Here is a 21,429-nt window from a genome sequence, read left to right on the forward strand (position 1 = left end):
CAAAATTAATTGGTAGTAATGTTAAAGACAAGCCTGCACAACCAGGAGCTCTCCAGGTGGAAGGTTTACCACATGTTGACAAGATGTGACTAACAGTGCAATTATATGTGGGGGGCTAAGTGCCTTGATTAAGGGCACAGTGGCAGGAGGTGGCAGGTCTACATGGGATCAGACACAGCAGATTTCCAGTGTCAATAATGCTTACTTTTTCATGCAGGCTATAATAATAGTCATGAAAATGTGGTTAAAAGTCATGGAGAAGTCATGGAAAATGTGTATAAACCATTAACAGTGAATTAGAGGTCTCTATAGCATAATGAGATTTGTGAATTTTGGTGAACATAGTCTAATGGACCGACTTCGAAAAAGAAAGCACCTGCACTTCTTTAAACCCAAGTCAAGCACTGTTCATATCAGTGTGTATGACTCATGCCACAATTAAATTGCAAAATTACAATTAAAATCGAAAATGGTTCATTTAAAATGGTAAACAGAAAATCAAAAATGTAATGTGCAAAGAGAATTTGAAAGTTTCTGTTTTCATTTTACCACTACCCTATTAAGCATTTTCTCTTTTCAATTTCCATTTTCATAGTGCATGCAAATAGCTTCTTTGAGGTGTGAGCCAGGAGAGCAACACCACACCCCCATGTGGTGGTACATCTTAGCCATGTCGGGGTCTCTGTACATTGATTTGACTAGTGTAACCAACACACAGGGTGCTAACCCAGGTCTACGCACCAGAAAAGCATAGCCCTGCAAAGCTGAAGCTTAGGCATTGACTCATGTCACAGGCAAGGTTAGGCCTACTCATCATACATGTGAGATAACTGAACCACCTCAGTTACAATTCACCATCCTTTGACCTCCTCCTCCTCACAGATACCCATCTGAGCCATGGCACAAATATGACTGACAGGGCTCAAATAAGGGTTGTCTGCACATCAGAAGAGCACATTAGCCCACTAAACCAAAGCCTATAGCCAATGCAACTCTTCAGATATCAGGCAAGGTTACTCATCATATGAACAATAAACCAGGAAGAAGTGGTTTGATGACCATGCACATGTGATGAGTAACTTTGCCTAGTGTTGAGTAACTTTGCCTGAGACCCAACAACTTGCATTGGCTCTCCAGGCTAAACTGCCTAGGCTTTGGCTTAGTAGGCTAAGATGTTATTCTAAAATCAATGCACAGAGAGAGTGACATGGCAAGGATGTATCACTGCATGGTGGTGTTGCTCTCCTGGTTCTAGCCTCTAGGAACAATATACACTTTAAAAATGTAAATTAAAAGAGAAAACGCTCAATTGGGTAGTTGGGAAATGAAAACAGCACATTCCCATATTACATTTTCTGTTTAACCATTTGCCATTTTCTGTTTATCATTTTCATTTCGAATGTCAGATGCCATATTTGGTTTTTATTTGAATATCACAATTTCATTGTGGCATGAATCATGCGCACTGATATGAAAACATAAACGCATGTATCATTTTCACATTCCTATTTAACGGTTAAGCCTTGCATTTTCGAATTGGCACTGGTCACCCTCCATACAATCAAGGATTAAAACACAAAGGTACTGTATTTGATAAAAAACCTCACCGAATCATGTTGTAGCTAAATTGATAGCTATCACTCTGCTTGAGACAGGTTGCGCCACTCTCGTGACATGCTGTTGCCAAATAAGCGGGCTAATATTGTTATCTCGCGCCATCGCCACCTAGCTTTTCAACGTGTTACCGCCGTTAAACAGGCTTACTTTGGACTTAAACGTGTGAGTATCAAGGTATTGTATTTTATGTGAAAACAGGGCTAATGTTGTTGAGAAATTGAACTTTTTTTCTTCAGCTACAGTAACTAGCTAGTTAATTAATTTGCTAGCTGACCATGTAGTAACTCAAAGGTTAGCTGTAGGTCGTTGTCAACGACGCTTTCGAGAAAGTGGCGCGTTTTCATAGTCAGCTAGCAAGCTTGAAGCTAGCTAGCGAATGCTTGTTGAAAAAAATGATTTGCAAGTGAATTGTGCCATATCAAATTAACCAACTTTATGTTCTTATCAAACAACCCCCGCAGTTATCAACAGGTCGAGGACTAAGTTAAGTTACGTGATAGACCACCAAGCCAAGGCTTTCACCATGATGTTCTATACTCAGCTCTTCACATCCAAGCGCGGGCCTCTGGCCAAAATTTGGTTAGCAGCTCATTGGGAGCGGAAAATCACAAAAACTCATGTGTTTGAATGCAATTTGGAGAGCACCATCAAAGACATAATCGCCCCACAGGTAAGCTAAACTTTGTTATGTCCTCAAAAGTGTACAAACAATGGGATGAAATGTGTTTGCCACTGTTTTAACGTTTGTTAGGCAGATGTTAGCTCACCATCATATACTCTTGTTGTCTCCTTCAATGCTTTTTTTTGTCTCAATGTCTGTGAAAAAATATCTGATTCCGGTAGCCACACAATGAGCACATCACCTATGAAATGACTGATATAACTTAGATCTGCTTCTGCTTGTCTCTCTCTGCTTGTGTGCAATCATTTTCAGATAAAGATCGGCTTACGAACTTCTGGCCACCTACTTCTGGGAATAGTGAGGATATACTTCAGAAAAGCCAAATATCTCCTTGCTGACTGCAATGACGCTTTTGTCAAAATCAAAGTGGCCTTCAGACCAGGTTAGCCAGGTATCCTTTTTGTGTTGTCAATGTCAACATTTTAACGACAGTAACTCCATGTTATTCTGATCATTGGAAGAATATATCAGCTGAAGTCTTGTATCAAATGATACATTTATGTTGTGTCACCATCAGGACAGACTGACATGCCTGTTTATTTCTGTTGTGTCACAATCAGGACAGACTGACATGCCTGTTGAGGCACTGGAGGCCACACTTAAAGCAATCACGTTAATGGAGGATTTCACTGACTTCGATTCCCAGCTACCAGACGCAAAGTACTTTTGTTTTTCTTTCTCTCTCTCCTCATTTCACCCGCTCACATTCAAAGCAAAAAGATATTCACCCAATACTCCATTTAGTCTAGTTTCAGTAGACCATGGGGGTGTGGATGCTTCACATCACAGTATTTGTATCAAAAAGTAATTTGTTATGTTCTCTCCTCTCTCTCATCCTAGTGCCATAGGTGTTGTGGATCATTTTTCACTGAATCAGTGCCGAACAGAGGACATCACCCTCAAAGAGGATTTTGGAAATAGCTTTCTCACATTTGAGGACTTTGGTAAGTGTTAGGGTTGCTACTCCACAGTACCTGCCTGTGTCTCCCTCAAAGTTAGTTTACCCTCACTTTCAAAACCATAGCTTTATCTTGCCTTCTCTCCATAGCCCACCTTTCTCTCCTTCACTCACATTGCTGTCAGTAACTTTCTCTGACTTACTCTGTATCAAAACATTTTAGGTGATGAGACCCAGTCTCACCAAGGGGGCATGTTAGACGTGAGTTTCCTAAGCCTGGCCCAGCAAGGAGATGCTTTTGGCGATGAGGACACAGGCTTGGACATCCTGGGGGACGTCTTGACAGGGTTAGGTAGGTTACTTTCTAAATGTAATCCGTTACTCCCCAACCCTGCATTCTGACTTGGACTCTCAGGAGCAGATTCACTTTAAGATAACATATTGGTTCCACATCTGACCACATCAACAATGTTCAAATGCAAACCTAGACAACGTCTCAAATTTCTTTCCAAATCCTGTGTGGACTTTATAGCCAGTTCCAGTGAGCATGCTGTTTTGACAGATTTTTTCGAAACCGAACAACAAAATATGTTGCCTGAGACTGCTCTGATGGATGTTAACCAAGAAGGTAATTTTGTGTTTATTTTGCTTCTGTCTTTTAGGAAACTTCTAACCCTGTCTAAATATTCAGTGTAACTGTAGATATTGGTATGAACGTGTCTCCATCTGTATGAGACCACAGTTCTACCACAGATAGAACAACAAGACAGATATTTCACCGCATGCATAAATGTGAAACATCCACTTGGTGTTTCCACTCACTACCAAATATGGTAGTGAGAGGAAGCCCAGTGACCGGCAGTGGGAGAAGATGGAACGAGATGGATTTTGGTCGACATTCTGTTCATTTACTTGCCAATGAAACATTTTGATCTCAATACAGTTTTCTGTTCCCAAAAACTACAATCTGTTACGAACAGAGTGGACTAAGTTTTGTAGACTTTACCCTTTGCCAAAGTTTTTTTTAAAGAAAAAAAGTGTTGTTTCGGAGTGCAAAGGCGAATTGAATTATTGCACACACGCACTTCACAGAGTAGGCGTTCCCCAACGTAAATATGCAAATGCAGGCTAGAACGCGCCATCGGGATCTCGCTATCTCGTGCTTGGCTCTGTCCACCTCCTTGCTTGTTCTGCCCGCTATGGCTTTTTTATTCCCACTTGAAATGACAGGCTGTGATCTTTCTTGGTTTAATTATTTAAAAAATTGGTTCTACTTTGTGCAAGTGTTGAAGTGCCCTCTCTGGCAGCAAGTGGCAGTGCATAATGGAAAATTATCCTTTCATTATTCAGGTGCCATTTTTAGTTTGGTGTTAACTTTGCAGCAAGTAAATTAGATTTTTCCGGTGCTGGAACCTTTCCCAAAATGTGGTGCTTCATCATTATTACATTATACAGCATAATATTAATCCATTGTATGCTGTCCATGTCTACTTTATGGTATCACATTAGTAGACTGAGACAGCATGCCCTTCATTCCAAAACCTTGCAGGTCGTCCAGACAGCTCTACTACATCTGTACCCATGGAGGAGGATCACCCTGTCCTGAATGAGACAACTCTGTTGGGCAATGAGGAGGAGGGCTTCGCTCTGGAGCCTGTCACTGTTACGCGTAACTATTTAGCTGCCTGACACGCAACATCTTTACACCCCAACAAGGCCATTCTCATAAACACATTTACTGTCCTTCAAACACAAAATTATCTTACTGGGCACAACCTATATCACACATCAAAGCCATGAGTAACACATTATCCTGTTACTTATTACCTGCGGTGGAAACTTGTGTGAGAAGCATAGGTAAGCCATTGGAGTTAAACCTTCTGTTTGCCTTCCACTTCCTTAGCAACCTTAGAGAGGAAGAAGGGGAAGAGGAGAAGGAGACTGGTGGTGGACCAGGCCAAGGAGTTGTCCAATCAGGCCATCAGGGAGCAACTCTCTGACTACTCAGATCTCACTGCCCCACTGGACATCGCCCCGCCTACCCGCCAACTCATGCAATGGAAAGAGAGTGGCGGGGTGGACAGGCTCTTCAGTCACCTCTGTGCCCCTGTCATTCATCCACACCTGCAACAGGTAAGCAGGGTGTGAAATTAACATCTGTCCCATCAATCAAATGTAGGTTGACATATTTACCTGTAATGTTTCTCATCTGTTCCATAAAAAAATACAGGTTCAGCTTAAGAATGTTGTTCCACCTAATTCATACCCACAATAGATACATATTGTATTCCACACTCAAGTGAGGAAATTTAATTCACATCTGTATCCAGTGATGTATAGCAGCGGTGCATTTTGGTTCAACAACTGCCCCTATTCTGTCTCTGCAGCTCTATTCCAGGGATGTGTTTCGTGGGAAAACAGATGGAGTGGTCAATGAAGACGACCATGAAGAGATGAGAGAGGAGAGACATGAGGGTAGGAGGTCATATTTACAGAGAGCAACACCATGTTATAGAAATTATCGTCTGAGAACGTTACACTAGCCATTACAATATATGAAATTGGGATAATTAAAGTGCCCCCGGACCCCGTTACCTTTAAACTGTTATGTTTCCTATTTGGGTTTATACATTTTATGTGTCTCTGTACAGTGGAAACAGATGCGAGCGCCTTGCTCAGTGTCCTGCATGAGACCATGGATCCTGAGAGAATTGGACACAATGTGGAGATCACTCCTCTGCACCACTATGGGAATGACAACCCACCTGAATACCTCTGGGACGCAGTACATGTAAAGAGCTCAACATGAATACAAAATATGCCTTTTCACCATACAAAATACTTAATATAACCTTTATTCAACAAGGTTATCCTATTGTCTAACTTTGTCTGACAACTTTCCTTGATCCCTCTTTCTCATTTCCCCCTCTTTTTCTTGTCTCTCAGGATGAGAGCAGGTTGGAGGTGTCTCACCCTGAGCTCCCGTCTGAGGATTCCATTTATGTTCATCCTTCTGGAATGGAAAGGGAAACTCCGTCGACTGTGACACGGAACACACAGGTGATTTCACATGCTTTGAATACATCCACAGACACGCATATACACTACCAGTCAAAAGTTTTAGAACACCTACTCATTCAAAGGTTTCTTTATTTTTACTATTTTCTACATTGTATGGAATCATGAATCCTGTAGTAACCAAAAAAGTGTGAAACAAATCAAAATATTTTATATTTGAGATTTTTCAAATAGCCACCCTTTGTCTTGATGACAGCTTTGCACATGCTTGGAATTCTCTCAACCAGCTTCAGAAGGTAGTCACCTGGAATGCATTTCAATTAGCAAGTGTGCCTTCTTACAAGTTCATTTGACATGAAGGTCAGTCAATATTGAAAATTTCAAGAACTTTGAAAGTTTCTTCAAGTGCAGTTGCAAAAACCATCAAATGCTATGATGAAACTGGCTCTCATGAGGACCGCCACAGGAAAGGAAGACCCAGAGTTACCTCTGCTGCAGCGGATAAGTTCATTAGAGTTACCAGCCTCAGAAATTGCAGCCCAAATAAATGCTTCAGAGTTCAAGTAACAGACACATCTCAACATCAACTGTTCAGAGGAGACTGCGTGAATCAGGCCTTCATGGTCGAATTGCTGCAAAGAAACCACTACTAAAGGACACCAATAAGAAGAGACCTGCTTGGGCCAAGAAACACGAGCAATGGACATTAGACCGGTGGAAATCTGTCCTTTGGTCTGATGAATCCAAATTTGAGATTTTTGATTCTAACCGCAGTGTCTTTGTGAGTAGGTGAACGGATGATCTCCGCATGTGTGGTTCCCACCGTGAAGCGTGGAGGAGGAGGTGTGTAGGTGTGGGCGTGCTTTGCTGGCCTCCACAATCACTCGACCTCAACCCAATTAAGATGGTTTGGGATGAGTTGGACCGCAGAATGAAGGAAAAGCAGCCAACAAGTGCTCAGTATATGTGGGAACTCCTTCAAGACTGAAGCATACTGTGAAAGCAACCCAATACCTTTTTTCGAATGTTCTGCAAAGGCCAAGTCAATCACCTGACCTGAATCCAATTGAGCATGCATTTCACTTGCTGAAGGCAAAACTGAAGGCAAAAGGCCCCAAGAACAAGCAGGAACTGAAGACCGCTGCAGTAAAGACCTGGCAGAGCATCACCAGGGAAGAAACTCAGCATCTGGTGATGTCTATGGGTTCTAGACTTCAGGCAGTCATTGACTGCAAAAGATTTGCAACCAAGTATTACAATTCACAATTTAATTTATGATTGTTAGTTTGTACAATTACTTTTGAGACCCGAAAATGATGTATTAAAATGTTTGTAATTCCTACACGGTTCATACAATAATTGACAAAACCCTTAAATTAAAGATGAAAGTACACTTGAAGCACATCTTGATTGTTTCCTTTCAAATCCATTGTGGTGGGGTACAGAGCCCAAATTATGCAGATTGTGTTACTGTCAAAATACTTTTGGACCTGACTGTATATACACACACACACCCTTGCGCGCACTTACATACACATACAAACACACGGTCATCATGAGTGCGGTGTGACCTACGGTACACTCTGTAATGTGTTGCTATCTCAAACTACAGTCTATGGTGGACAGCCAGGATGACTTTGAAGAGAAGAGGATGACCAGCCGAGCACAGAAACTACTAAATGCTCTCAAAGTAAGAACCTGATACCCCTATGCAGCAGGGCATCCATTCTTACACTTAGTTAGCTCGATTACGATCTGACCCAGAAATCCTCAGTCACTGAGGACAGGAATATTAAAGAGGATTGGGCAGGATTAGGGGACAATCAGTGGAAATTAAATTGCTGTGATTGTGTGTTATAACAAACAGGGATGGGATTTTCCCTTATCTGACATTTATCCTTCATATAAAACAGAAACTGACTTATCCCTGAGACAAAATGTTCATGTTCTATGTTGTCCTGACATCCCTGAACAGATTCAGAGCAGCAACGGCATGTTCAGCCTGAAGACGCTGTGTGAGAGGAACAGTCGCTCCCAGGCCGCAGCCACCTTCTTCTGCATTCTGGTGCTGAAGAAACAACAGGCCCTCGACCTGCACCAGAGCGAGCCTTACGCTGACATTATAGCCACTCCTGGACCCAGGTTCTATGAGACGTAGAGGAGGACTTGTAGTGGAGGAAGGAGGAGGTTTCGATATGAAGACACCTTGTTCATAGACTCACTGCTCTGTCAACAACTGCACAAACTTTGTAGTGGTCTTGACACCCTCGTCAAATGTGGACCTTAGGAGGGTAGCGTCTCGGAGGATGGACACTGATTGAGAACTGAATACACCAATAAATATAATTTTGATAAAAGTGACCAAACTGGGTTGTGACATAAAGCACTTACCAGCACTACTGAGATACATTGAGGTACCATAACTATCTCCCAGGGTCCAAACCCAAGTTAGTCACTCACTCCCTTTATGAGAAAACAAGGCTTGCTACAAGACATTATTTGGACAGTTATCATCTGATTTGGGTCACAGTAAAAGTTTATGAATGTTCTGTTATTTTGTTCAGGTGCTTTATTTAGCTTTACTTGTTTGAGTAATATGGTTTGTTATTTATTATGCTGACAGACTAAGATTTTTTTAGATGGATCAATTTCAGTAATACGGGTGGTTTTGGTAGTGTTTTTAACTAAGCTATTTTTTTTACTTGTTACTGTGTTTTTATTCTTAAAGGTATGTAAATATACCCAGTGAATCTTATTTAATGATAAGAGCCTTAATGTGTAAAGTCTCAATTAAAAGAAGTACAAATTCACCATAGGATGAAGAACTAATACTTTTATGTGTAATGCTGAATCAATGGCAAGGATTTTAATGAGTCTGTGTTGAATTTTACATGCCTACATCACTGCTCTGATCATGTCCTTGTTTCTTATGCTCTTGCCACTTGTAAATAGACTGCCTAACAAGCTTTTATCTCAGACCATCCCCAGCAATGGTAGGTGTTAGATAATTGCCGAATGATGCGGCATGATCCACTGTCTCTTTAAGAGAATCCGTTGCAGTGTAGTCCTACGCAATTGCCTCTGTTCACTTCATGGCCGGCTCGGCATGGATTCTCATCAGCAGCACAGCATCCATGTACAGATACATGCCACTAGTGACCGTTCACACGCATTCCACCAGAAGTCCTGCGGGGACCAATTCTACTCCGGGATGTAGGACTATTTATCGGCCTGGCAAATATGATACCATAAATGTTGGGAATCGTGTCATCTGTACTGTTATGTCAGAGATCACAGTCGGGTAATCGCTGCATGAGAGGAGGCTTTTATTATATCCCATATCAATTGCCTATGTAGGGCACAGCCTGGACGTAATTAGTTTGTCAGCTATTCCTTCCTCATCCCGAAGATTCTAAACATTGGATGGGATGTTTAGGTTCACCGGAAAATGATGTTGGCTGGTAGGGTGTTGTTTTTAGAGTTATACTGGCATATAATCTATAGTAGACTAGTATTTGTTGTCTATCATTTCCATGTCTGTTGCACGGAGCTGCAACTGATATTTCGCATGTCTTTCTGCTGCTTGTCAATTCGTCAACATTGCGCGCTGCTTTATTATCGAAAAAAATATTGGGAAGGCAATTTTCAGTTTGTTCAAGGACGAAACCACAGCGCTCTTTGCCCTTTCGCATTCTACAGATGATGTAAAGCACCATGCTCAACTTTATTCAGTAATTTCACGAAAACTAGGTAGCCTACTACGGACATAGGCCTATTACTGCATGTCAATCAAATGATCGTAAACGGCGTACATGCAACCTGTTCATTCACCATCCTACAGTTATGCCGCCTGATGCTCACTATTACGTAAGAAGTACATTGCGTGTCCCCACCACCTGTTGCACAGGGGCCCCTCAATCATTATCCAAGGGTACTGTAGGGTAGGCTCTGCCACTTTCCTGTGTTGCTCAAGTGCACTGTGTCCTCAACTGTCCCATTGACACAGTGACTACAGATATACCGATATAACATGACATATCATAGGTATGCTTTTTTTGTATATTCGCTGCTTTGTGCTCAGCAGGGTTTTTCGCTTTGATCATACTTTTTTTGCTTCATTATTGTTTGAGATTGTTTTAAATCTATGATAGTACAGCAAAGCAAGGCTGCTCAATTCAGCCACAGAAGTGCTGATGAGGCAATCCTGTTTTGCACAGCACTTTTGTCCCAGTTGGGCTGTCATAGTTTTGTTATTTCCTTTGTTGTTTGCGTCTCTTCATGGGATTTTGATATATGTTTAGTCCTATCTGTCTGTGGTTACCAGGGATGGCGTGTGCAGCAGTGAGATGGCGAGGAACTCACAGAATGCCCTGTGCCTTTCCTGGTCTGTCTTGTGAAAGGCTTCTTTATCTGTTGAAGAGCTCCTGATAGCCAGACTGGTTTACTCATCAATGGTCTCCTAACAGGCAGGGCAGGCAGAGCCACAACAAACCGTCTAAATACTTAATTGTTTTATGTTGAATGTGTTTCTTTAATGCACCATTCGAGTCCATCCCACTGGGCACACCACATCATTTTAATGTGTAAATGTGGGTAATATTTGGTTGAGACGTTGATCAATGAGATTTCAACCTTTATTCACCCACTCAAAAAGACATCCAGAAGTTTGTTGATATCCCAATGTCTTATCACTATGCTTTCAACTATCTAAACGCACAACCAAATTCCAATGTAAAAACAATGTCAGATGTTTTGCTTTATTTGTCATCTAAATGTATTATCTGCGCTTTCAACCATTTTAAAAGCACAACAAAGTTCAAATGGGAATACAATGTCAGATATTTTGAATTTATACAATAATTTGTTCAAGATTCTGTGCAGATTATTACAGCAATTGTGAAGATCTCCACAGACCTGTGACCTTTGCATGCTATCTTGAACATGTACGCTTTCTATGATTACATACGAAGTCATTTATAGTTACAGTAGGCTAACCTAAAAATATGGCCAAGGATGTGTTACTCCTTTTAAGGTTGAATAAATACTGTTACATTCGTTTGTAAAATGGCCTTAACTTTAGGCTATTTACTGTATTACAAAAAGATCATTGAATTGTTTTTGGTTGATGCAGAATAGTTCCATCTGAGCCACTGGCTTAATCCTATTCTTTAACTTTTACTTTGGGTTTAGTTGTAGACGTGAAACCAACATATCATTTTTTTTACTTGTCGACAAGTTACTGTGTTGAAAAAGTGATATTGAGTTGTGTTTGGTTGTCAACAAATTCCAGTTTGTCTACAAATGAAAACGTTAATGTAGGATTCACTTCTCCATCTCAACCAGTAATCAAATTTAAAGAACAGGACTAAATCAAATCAAACTTTATTTAAAGTGCATTTATAGTTTTATTTGATTTAGTCCTGTTCTTTAACTTATGTTTTTGGTTGAGCTGGAGATGTGAATCCAACATATCAATGATCAATTTGTAGACAAACTGGAATTAAAGCCAGGCTAAGTGACACAGATGGAACTGTCCACACAGAAGATACATCTACTTAAAATGCTCATTTTTTTTGCGTTGACAACAAATTAATAATGTATATGTTGCATCCACGTCTTCATCTCAACCAAAAATATAAGTGATTCAACCAGTATGTGCCCTGTGCGATGTCATAGGACTATGTCCTTGCCCTGAGATTAAAAGTGGTATCTGGTAGGCAGAGGAAATGTCTACAAAATGTAGTTTGTAACAGATTAACTCCTGACTATGTCCATTCTGTTTTCTCTATGTTTGTACATTATGTATTATGCAGTCCATCTTTGAGCCATCTTCCTAGTTTTCCTCTTGGAGCCAGCAGCAGGTGGTCCACACCCATGTCACTTCCTCAAAGTCGGAAGCCCTCTGCAGGTCAGCGCAGGTAATGCTGCTCCCTTCTCTCCCTATATGGTATTTTTGCTAATGTGTGAAAGTGATGATGTATGAAAATGATGGCACCAAGAAGCACACGCATACTAGGGTAATTTAGTGCCACATGTATAGTGTGTGAATTGTTGGAAACAATGCATTGATTTTGTTTGTTTTCTTAATGTTAGTGACTGAAGATAAGTCCAATCAATATGTAACATTAACATTGCCTCTCTGTTACAGGCGGCCAGTGGCCACTAGCAGTGGGCGCCATTCCTATAGCGATGCCTCCAATACCAACACTTACCCCGGCAGGGCTAGTGAGGGTAGTCCTACAGCCCGAACATATCCTGGCACACCTAAGTAAATCAGAGCATCTGTACATCATATGCAAGACACATGCAAACATCATTTTGTTTTAAGAATAGTTTTTTTTAGGTTGAGGCCAAAATATCATGCAATAAAGATGATTCAGAAGAAAACAGCACATGTTTTTAGAATAAGGTGCAGCATCTGCCCTGCAATAAAAGGACAAATAAAAAGTGATTGGGGACACTGCCCTGTGTAGGGTGCCGTCTTTCGGATGGGACGTTAAACGGGTGTCCTGACTCTCTGAGGTCATTAAAGATCCCATGGCACTTATCGTAAGAGTAGGGGTGTTAACCCCGGTGTCCTGCCTAAATTCCCAATCTGGCCCTCAAACCATCATGGTCACCTAATAATCCCCAGTTTACAATTGGCTCATTCATCCCCCTCCTCTCCCCTGTAACTATTCCCCAGGTCGTTGCTGCAAATGAGAATGTGTTCTCAGTCAACTTACCTGGTAAAATAACGGTTAAATAAATAAAAAAGAATTTATGAAAATCAAAAGGTGCCGAGCTTGCATAAAAACCCCACTGACATCTTCTCATAAGATATAAAGCAGGCTGCTCACCTCAGTGAAAACTAATTCCTCTTCCTCAACCTCTCTTATGATGACAGTTCTTTACAGTTCATTATCTGACCATCTGATGCATAACTGATAATCACTACAAACTCTCCTTCACACCCCTATGCAAACCCAGGCATCAGGTGAAGCATGCAACCTGCAGTGATAACCATGGGATTCGGCCCCCCACACCAGAGCAGTACCTCACCCCGCTGCAGCAGAAGGAGGTGTGTATCAGACACCTGCGAGCCAGGCTGAGGGAGAATGTCCAGAGGCTGCAGCACAGGTGAGTCTGAAGGGATGCGTCGTGACAAAGAAGCAGAATAGTGGCTAACTTGTTTAAAAATAGAATATTGTAGATATTATAGAAGTGGCTCTTCCACAACCCAGCTTAAATTGTGAACTTTTTTTTGGTTGCATTCAACCACATTATGATTACAAAAATAGCAACATCAATAACAGTCTAGCATTTCACTACGAAACTGGCCTGGGATAGTATTTCGAAGACTTCTCTATTACTTCTCTTCTCACCTTTTAAATCTGGAATCCTTCATGGACTACTGTATTTATTATGGATCCCCATTACTCTTTCTGGGGTCCAGCAAAAGTAGGCCGTCATTGTAAATAAGAATTTGTTCTTAACTGACTTGCCTAGTTAAATAAAGGTTAAATAAGAAAAGAAAAATTGTGCGTATGTTATCGTGTTTGTGTGTCTGTGCCTATGTTTGTGTTGCTTCACAGTCCCCGCTGTTCCATTAGGTGTATTTTTATCAGTTGTTTAAATCTAATTTTACTGCTTGTATCAGTTACTTGATGTGGAATAGAGTTCGATGTATTCATGGCTTTATGTAGTACTGTGTGCCTCCCTTAGTCTGTTCTGGACTTGGGGACTGTGAAGAGACATCTTGTGGCCTGTCTTGTGGGGTATGCATGGGTGTCCGAGCTATGCGCCAGTAGTTCAAACAGACAGCTTGGTGGATTGAACATTTCAATACCTCTCATAAATACAAGTAGTGATGATGTCAATCTCTCCTCCCCTTTGAGCCAGGAGAGATTAACATGCATATTATTAATATTATCTCTCTGTGTACATCCAAGGGCCAGCCGTGCTGCACTGTTCTGAGCCAATTGCAATTTTCTTAAGTCCCTTTTTGTGGCACCTGACCACACGACTGAACAGAAGTCCAGGTGCGACAAAACTAGGGCCTGTAGGACCTGCCTTGTTGATAGTGCTGTTAAGAAGGAAGAGCAGTGCTTTTTTATGGACATACTTCTCCCCATCTTAGCTACTGTTGAATCAAAAGGTTTTGACTATGACAGTTTACAATCCAGGGCTACTCCAAGCAGTTTAGTCACCTCAACTTTCTCAATGTCCACATTATTTATTACAATATTTAGTTGAGGTTTAGGGTTTAGTGAATGATTTGTCCCAAATACAATGCTTTCAGTTTTAGGACTAACTTATTCCTTGCCAGCCACTCTGAAACTAACTGCAACTCTTTGTCAAGTGTTGCAGTCATTTCAGTCGCTGTAGTAGCTGACATGTATAGTGTTGAGTCATCCACATACATAGACACACTGGCTTTACTCAAAGCCAGTGGCATGTCATTAGAAAAGATTGAAAAAAGTAAGGGGCCTAGACAGCTGCCCTGGGGATACTTGATTCTACCTGGATTATGTTGGAGAGGCTTCCATTAAAGAACACCCTCTGTGTTCTGTTAGACAGGTAACTCTTTATCCACAATATAGCAGGGGGTGTAAAGCCATAACACATACATTTTTTCCCAGCAGCAGACTATGATCGATAATGTCAAAAGCCACTCTGAAATCTAACAAAACAGCCCCAGCAATCTTTTTATCATCAATTTCTCTCAACCAATCATCAGTCATTTGTGTAAGTGCTGTGCTTGTTGAATGTCCTTCCCTATAAGCATGCCGAAAGTTTGTTGTCAATTTGTTTACTGTAAAATAGCATTGTATCTGGTCAAACACAATTTTTGGGGGGGTGAAACTGCCACGTCTGTTTGGGATATTACAACAACAAACAACTGCAAACAACAAACACTGTTTTTTCCCTCTCTGACATCATTGTACGTGCGATAGAACAGCAGAATATGTACTGCCATTTTTTTACCACACTGCTCGATGCACCTCACCTCAGTTTTGTCCACAAAACAATAACTAAAGTGCTGGGGTGGACAGTGGTGCTGTTTCCCCTAATGCAGATTCCATCTTTAAGGCGTACCACACATTTATTCTCTTCCCTATGTAGCCCTCATATTCTCAACCTCTCTTTTTCTCTCTCTATCAGGGACAGTGAGATAGCTGAGATGAAGACCCAGCTGTGTCGGATGCAGGAGGACTGGATAGTGGAAGAGTGTCACCGTGTCGAGGCCCAGCTGGCTCTGAAGCAGGCGCGCAGGGAGATCCAGCACCTGCACGAGGTCGTGGAGACAGTACGATCAAACCTCGGCACCCCAGAAAAAGCCCCCTATGACAAAAAGCCATACCTCTCACCGCAGAGACCCCGGCCTACAAAGTCCCGCTCCTGTGGGTGCTCCCCAGCCAGCACCCTGAGCCGCAGCACCGCCTACACCCGGCTGAGCAGTGAGGCCCTCTATGTGGACCGCAATGGAAACGCCCCAGGGCCTGACCTGCGTGCAGCGGCACAGGTAGAAAGGGGGCGGACCCACCTGCTTCTGGAGGCGGCTCTTCTGTCAGAGCAGCAAACCCCGTCTGGCCCCGCCCTGGTCCACGGCCCCTCCTCTACCATGCCACGCTCCTCCACCTACGAGAGGCTGTGCAGTGGAGGGGCTGTGCTGCCCGTCTCCCACTCCTGCCACTCCCTGAGTAACAGCTGCAGGTGCAGTGGACACACCTACCTCCCTCATCACCACCTCTTCCTTCACCTGCCCCAGGAGGAACCCCCGGCTGCAGTGGCGGTGGCTGCTGCTATCCCCGTGAGGGAGGCAAAACCGGAGGTCCGATCCCAGGCCTGCAGCCCCACCATGACCTGGGTCTCAGAGGAAGGAGGGGGAGAGGAGCTGAGCATCATCTCCCTGGCAACAACCAACATCACCCCAGCCTACTCAGAGCAACAGCTGTTCCCTCCCTCCTTGTCTTCCTCCCCTCCTCCCCAGTTCTCCTACAACCTAGAGCCACTGTCTCCAGATGGCCATGTGGAGATGACAATGATGCCAACAGTGGCCCAAACCTGCCAGCCCAAGCCTAGGCCAATGTTGTCACCAGAGAGGCAAGGAGGCGTGACAGGGGTGGAGGATGAAGAGAAGGGTGAAGCTGTTGAAGTTGACAACATTGTGGGAGGGGAAGAGGGGGAGGACGGTGCTCCCCAGCGGAACTTCTGGAGCCGATACTTCCTGGTGGACTTGTTGGCAGTGGCCATGCCGGTGGTGCCGACGGTGGCCTGGCTGTGTCATGGGGCCCCGCGGGAGGTCATGCCTGTGTACCACATCGGTTCTCTGCTACGGGGTTGCTGCGCTGTGGCCCTTCACTCTCTGCGACGCGGGGGACGTGGCCGTGGCCCCACAAGCATAAATGGGGCGACCAATATCTGACAACTTTACTCCTTAGCCCCCTGACTTCCCTCACAGCAACCATGCAACCCCAACCTCTAACGAGTCACAGCCAGAACAGCAATCAGACTTTGATTTTGACTTGAACTTATTTTGCTTTTTATTCTCCACCCACGTGTCTGATTTGAGGATGACATTGAGATTTACATGATCTGTTTCTGTTAGATTTGTAATCATACCTAACTATCTAGGAAATCAAATGCAATAGTGATTTGATGGGGAATGCGTAAACGTTTTGCCACTGATCTACAGTGGCTCCCATGACTGCACCTCTCATTGCATGTAACCCTGAGAAATGTTCAACCCTTTGCTATTAACTCACCTTAAACAGAACCTTCAAATACACACCTGCTACATTTGAACCTTGAACACTTTGATGTACTGTATTCTCCATGAATCTTCTCGTTGTCTTTGAAATTGGGGTGAACATGGTTCACCTTGTTAAACATCAGTAACATTTTATTTTAGAGCTAAGTGAATGAGGGACCTGAGTGGGAGTTCTAGTTGAATGTCTTCAAAAAAAAAAAAATCTCAAGAAAATAAATGAGAAAAGTAGATATGTTTGAGAATCTATTACTTTTCAGGGATCAAACATTTATCTTCTGGTTTCATTAATTGTATTTATAGTCCAAGGATAAGAGTAAAATTCTGAATAAGACTAGCACTGTCCATGTCCAAATGCTGAAAGCAAGTACAATGCCAGCTATGTATGTATTTGTTGGAAATACATTTGTTGAATTTCAACATTTACAATATTAGGAAATTATTTTCAAAAGGCTAGATATCTTTCAAATATTGCAATTTTTTTTCACTTTTAGGACTATACTACTTGAAGTTTGTCGTGGCTTTACATTTCATCAAACATTAACCATGCAAGTGTACTTTTGAGTCACATTATGCCGTTAATGCTACAGTGATAGATTTCTCAATTATTCAAATTCAGAAGTCAAAAGCAATAAGAGAAAGCTATGATGAAGTCTTTACAAGTGTTGATAAAATTGCACAAAAAGCTGTAGAATACAAAGTGTAAATAGATCTGGATGTATTTCTTCTTCCCTTTGAAAATAAACTGAAAGTTGCCTTTGTCGGTTTGTAATCTATTGAAGTCTGCTTTGGGAGAAGTAGAGACACACGAGAATCAATATGAAATAATAAAAACAGTTGAAGTCTCTTTTTGACATTGTTAGAACATATCCAAAGCTCTTAATGAGGAATATAATAATTTTTTATTAACCAATGGGAAGAGAGTTGACTCATTTGGGGGGGGGGGGGCAATTTAACGTATCCATAGTTTGCTCATGTTCCAATCTGTGCTGTGGTACTGGGTATGAAGAACATTTTTATCACAGATCAAGTTTTGCTTTTAGAACTTTACTAAACCTCAAAGAAAATCATGCACCTTCACAAATCTTACGCAATGGTATAATGAAATAGTACTGTGAGTGCAAATGTTTTCGGCACACAAAGGTTTTCAATTTTGCATTCCCTTGTGATTACTAATGGATTTCAAACATGTCCTAAGCACTTCTCAGAGCATCACTAGAATTGGTCTACAGTGGAGAACCATTTCTCAGATACTGTGCAACAGAATAAAAAAAGTGAGGCAAATAACATTTAATGTAGACATTTTTTCTATTCTATTTTAAAAAACACAATATCATGCGTGTTAAAGGATATTTTTATTCAAACACACCCATAGGAAATTGACCCATTTTGTTGCTTGAGAGGAAACTATACTTGTCAGCATACTCTGCGAGTTCTGTACTATAATAATGACCTTTAATTACACATTTGTATATATATATATGGTCTTGCAAACAGTGTGTGCCATGCTATTCAGTGTTTCATACAGAAAGTTGATGCAACTGAAAAAAATCTATATCAAAACATCACTAATATTAATTTAAGTCAACTTCTGTAATCCAAATTACATTACCCGATCCATTTAGGTAAAGAGTCATATATATATTTTTTAAATCACGTATGTCCACATTTTCAAAAAAGTTGCTAAAGCAAGGCCACTCACAGAGCCACAAGAATGAGATCAAATTTAATATTTGTGTAATGATACTTTATCCCAAATTGTGTCAGTACTTACCCCTGATGGCAGGCATGACTTACTTATTTGAAGTAAAAAGAAAAAAACAATACCATAAACATACATAACAGAATAAAATGACATGATATCTGAAAGGTATGGCCTATGTTAGGGTGTTCTACGACAAGCTAGATCAAGGATAAGGATAAGGATCAAGGATAAGGTATTAAGCAAGCGACAAAAACACATTTGAATCTAAATGGAAAGGAGAGTGAAGTGCTGAAGCTATTAGACAGTCTTTTACAGGAGTCAAGTGCATTAATCTTCCTTTAGCCTTTTCCTCCATGTTCCCGAGATAGGAGTCAACCTGCACAGAGGGACAGGGATAGTTATGTGGTTAACAGGAGAGATGCGACAGAGGGGATTATGGGAGATGAGCACCAAAGCTTGTTACACACATTCTAATGAGCTCTTAAGCTCTTACCACTGTAATCTACTCTGTAGTTAAACACCAACAGTGGAGCGCAATTATTGCAGACGATTTTTTGTAGAATTCTCTCACCCTGAAAATCTGAGTGGAATTAAACACGTAACAAGTGCACGCACACAGGCTTCACTCCAGGCCCATCAGCTCCACATCAAAGATTAGTGTAGAGTTGGGTGGGATGATGCCAGGGTGCCCTTTGCTGCCATAAGCAAAGTCCGGCGTGCAGGTCAGGGTCGCCCTCTGGCCCACACTCATCTGAAACAAAATATGTCCGATTTGGAAGATGTCATTCAATAACATAACCCTCCCATTGTGTCCTGACAAATCACTCCTAAACCCATTTTTTTGATTTCCTAAATGAATGAAACAAATAGTTTAATCATTATATTTAAGTCATTTAAGCAGACACTCTTATCCAGAGTGGCTCACGACTTACAGTGAGCGCATACATTTTTCGTACTGGTCCCCCGTGGTATTGAACCCTGCATTACAAACGCCATGCTCTACCAACTGGGCCACACACCCAGGAGAACCTTACCTGGCCAACCCCCTCCTCCCAGCCACGGATGACCTCCTGCTTGCCTATCTTGAACTTGAAAGGCTTGCCTCTGTCCCGGGATGAGTCAAACTTGGTTCCATCAGTCAGTGAGCCTGCGTGCAAAAGAGTATTGCGAGAAAGTCATAGATCTGTGTAGCTAACGTTACCTGCATTTTTGTCCCCTCACAAATACTGTAGCTAGTTACCGTTTGATAGCATCCATATCAAAATTGCCTGGATAAATAAACATCCACAGTAAACTAATAAAGCTATTGAACAATGGAAAGTTGGCTAACACCCGTCTTAATAATGAATTATCACTGGTTTTCAGCAGAAAACTGGCAAGCTATGAGCTAGCTAGTTTAGTTAGGGTGTGTAGGTAGCCATTATAGCTAACTAACTAGCTACCCGTCGTAGAAAAACGACTTACTTTTAATTAGATAAGAAAGTGGTGTGGCAATTGTTACGTAGTTAATCAGACTATATCAGCTTTGCAGATTAGATTTTCCAACAAATACCACAACACTTATATTGTTGCCGACGAAGGTAGACAACTGACATTAGCTAGCTAAGCTATCCAGCTAGCTAGCTCGCTGACTTACCGACATAATGCACAACGCATGTCTGCCCTTTTTTGGGAAATGTCTGGCCTAAAATATTGAAGAAAGGGTGAGAATTAGCCAGGCAATATGTAAACATATTTATATTTAGAATTTAGTTATATCCACTAAACCAATTTAATCAAATTTGCTGTTTGTTCCATACCATCACCCGGGGTTATGGTCTCGATTTCTACTCCCATTTTCGCTCTCCGACGCACAAAAATGCAAGCGGAACTGGAAGTCCAAGGGTGTAATCATTAGTCTAAACAGTTTCAAAACGTTCAGTTTTGCAACTAAAACGGGAGTTTCTATTCGATATATTCAGGTAGATCCCGCCCCCTTTTGTTCTGTTTTGAAGAAACGTTTTGCAACAGAATTAATGTAATGAATATGCCCCAATGCATTGAAGACAAGGGGGAGGGCAACCGCAATTAATGGGCCAATGCTAGTTATGATGAGAAGTAATGCCTAATCGTTCATATCCTCCTGAGACAATTCCTTTTTGTCCTTCGCTAGTGGACATCAGTTTTTGGTCCGTATCTCATACAAGCTACTGTATTAAGTGCTGTTGTCCTCCTGAGTGGACAGTCTGGGCTTTTCAATTCTGTCATGTGTGGGGTGTGACCTTGACAACTTCATCTTCCTGGTTCTTTAAAAAAAATGGCTGCCATCATTTAGCACATTTATGGACATTTTAAAATAAGTGTGTATGTATTAATTATTTTTGTGAGCTTGGTGTTCCAATTGTTTCTAGTAAGTATATATCTCAGGAAAAGTTACGTGAGTTGTCAGGACTGTGTAGTAATTCTTTCACATTAACCAGTTCGTCAATCTAAGTAACATAAAAAAAATCCCCAGCAAAATCAGTCAATTTAAACTAGAGATATCAGTTTTGAACTGATAAGTACAGTATTATGACCACACTATGGAAAGGGGAGACTCAAGAGAACAAGTGTCATGGGATATCTGAAGGTAACCCATTGAAACGAATGGAAGTATGGAGTTAGTTTTGTGCTCCCCAAAATAAGGGGTTGAAAATGTTTTATATATATACATACATGTACACACACAAATATATATACACATGTATACATATACACACATATACACACACACACACACA

General features: G+C 41.5%; 3 protein-coding genes across 7 annotated transcripts; 2 read left to right on the forward strand and 1 right to left on the reverse strand.

Annotated features, from left to right (window-relative positions):
• The first annotated feature begins 822 nt into the window (after nucleotides 1–822).
• LOC129860761 (double-strand-break repair protein rad21 homolog) lies at nucleotides 823–9,025 on the forward strand. The gene is made up of 13 exons (XM_055931474.1): nucleotides 823–1,779; nucleotides 2,079–2,287; nucleotides 2,552–2,681; nucleotides 2,860–2,959; nucleotides 3,140–3,243; nucleotides 3,421–3,549; nucleotides 4,747–4,866; nucleotides 5,101–5,330; nucleotides 5,585–5,672; nucleotides 5,849–5,988; nucleotides 6,144–6,257; nucleotides 7,828–7,905; nucleotides 8,191–9,025. Exons 2-13 carry the CDS (start codon nucleotides 2,141–2,143, stop codon nucleotides 8,371–8,373), a joined length of 1,563 nt encoding a protein of 520 aa, XP_055787449.1. The 5' UTR covers nucleotides 823–1,779; nucleotides 2,079–2,140; the 3' UTR covers nucleotides 8,374–9,025.
• Nucleotides 9,026–9,257: 232 nt separating this feature from the next.
• Nucleotides 9,258–17,726, forward strand: LOC129860762 (syntaphilin-like). Of its 4 annotated transcripts, none has more exons than XM_055931476.1 (5): nucleotides 9,258–10,259; nucleotides 10,540–12,133; nucleotides 12,364–12,483; nucleotides 13,185–13,334; nucleotides 15,360–17,726. In XM_055931476.1, exons 2-5 carry the CDS (start codon nucleotides 12,003–12,005, stop codon nucleotides 16,621–16,623), a joined length of 1,665 nt encoding a protein of 554 aa, XP_055787451.1. In that variant the 5' UTR covers nucleotides 9,258–10,259; nucleotides 10,540–12,002; the 3' UTR covers nucleotides 16,624–17,726. The 4 variants fall into 4 exon arrangements, with proteins under 4 accessions (XP_055787451.1, XP_055787453.1, XP_055787452.1 ...); XM_055931478.1 differs by having other exon boundaries at nucleotides 12,029–12,133; XM_055931477.1 differs by having other exon boundaries at nucleotides 9,258–9,676.
• A 575-nt stretch (nucleotides 17,727–18,301) lies between these two features.
• Nucleotides 18,302–20,575, reverse strand: LOC129860763 (peptidyl-prolyl cis-trans isomerase FKBP1A-like). Of its 2 annotated transcripts, none has more exons than XR_008760409.1 (5): nucleotides 20,470–20,574; nucleotides 20,307–20,354; nucleotides 19,705–19,817; nucleotides 19,242–19,421; nucleotides 18,302–19,046 (listed from the first exon to the last, which is right to left on the reverse strand). XR_008760409.1 is itself a non-coding variant. In XM_055931480.1 (5 exons), exons 1-4 carry the CDS (start codon nucleotides 20,504–20,506, stop codon nucleotides 19,293–19,295), a joined length of 327 nt encoding a protein of 108 aa, XP_055787455.1. In that variant the 5' UTR covers nucleotides 20,507–20,575; the 3' UTR covers nucleotides 18,302–19,046; nucleotides 19,286–19,292. The 2 variants fall into 2 exon arrangements, 1 of the variants encoding a protein (XP_055787455.1); XM_055931480.1 differs by having other exon boundaries at nucleotides 19,286–19,421; nucleotides 20,470–20,575.
• Nucleotides 20,576–21,429: the final 854 nt, after the last annotated feature.

The sequence above is a fragment of the Salvelinus fontinalis genome, chromosome 8 (assembly GCF_029448725.1).
Source record: "Salvelinus fontinalis isolate EN_2023a chromosome 8, ASM2944872v1, whole genome shotgun sequence".
NCBI lineage: Eukaryota > Metazoa > Chordata > Actinopteri > Salmoniformes > Salmonidae > Salvelinus > Salvelinus fontinalis.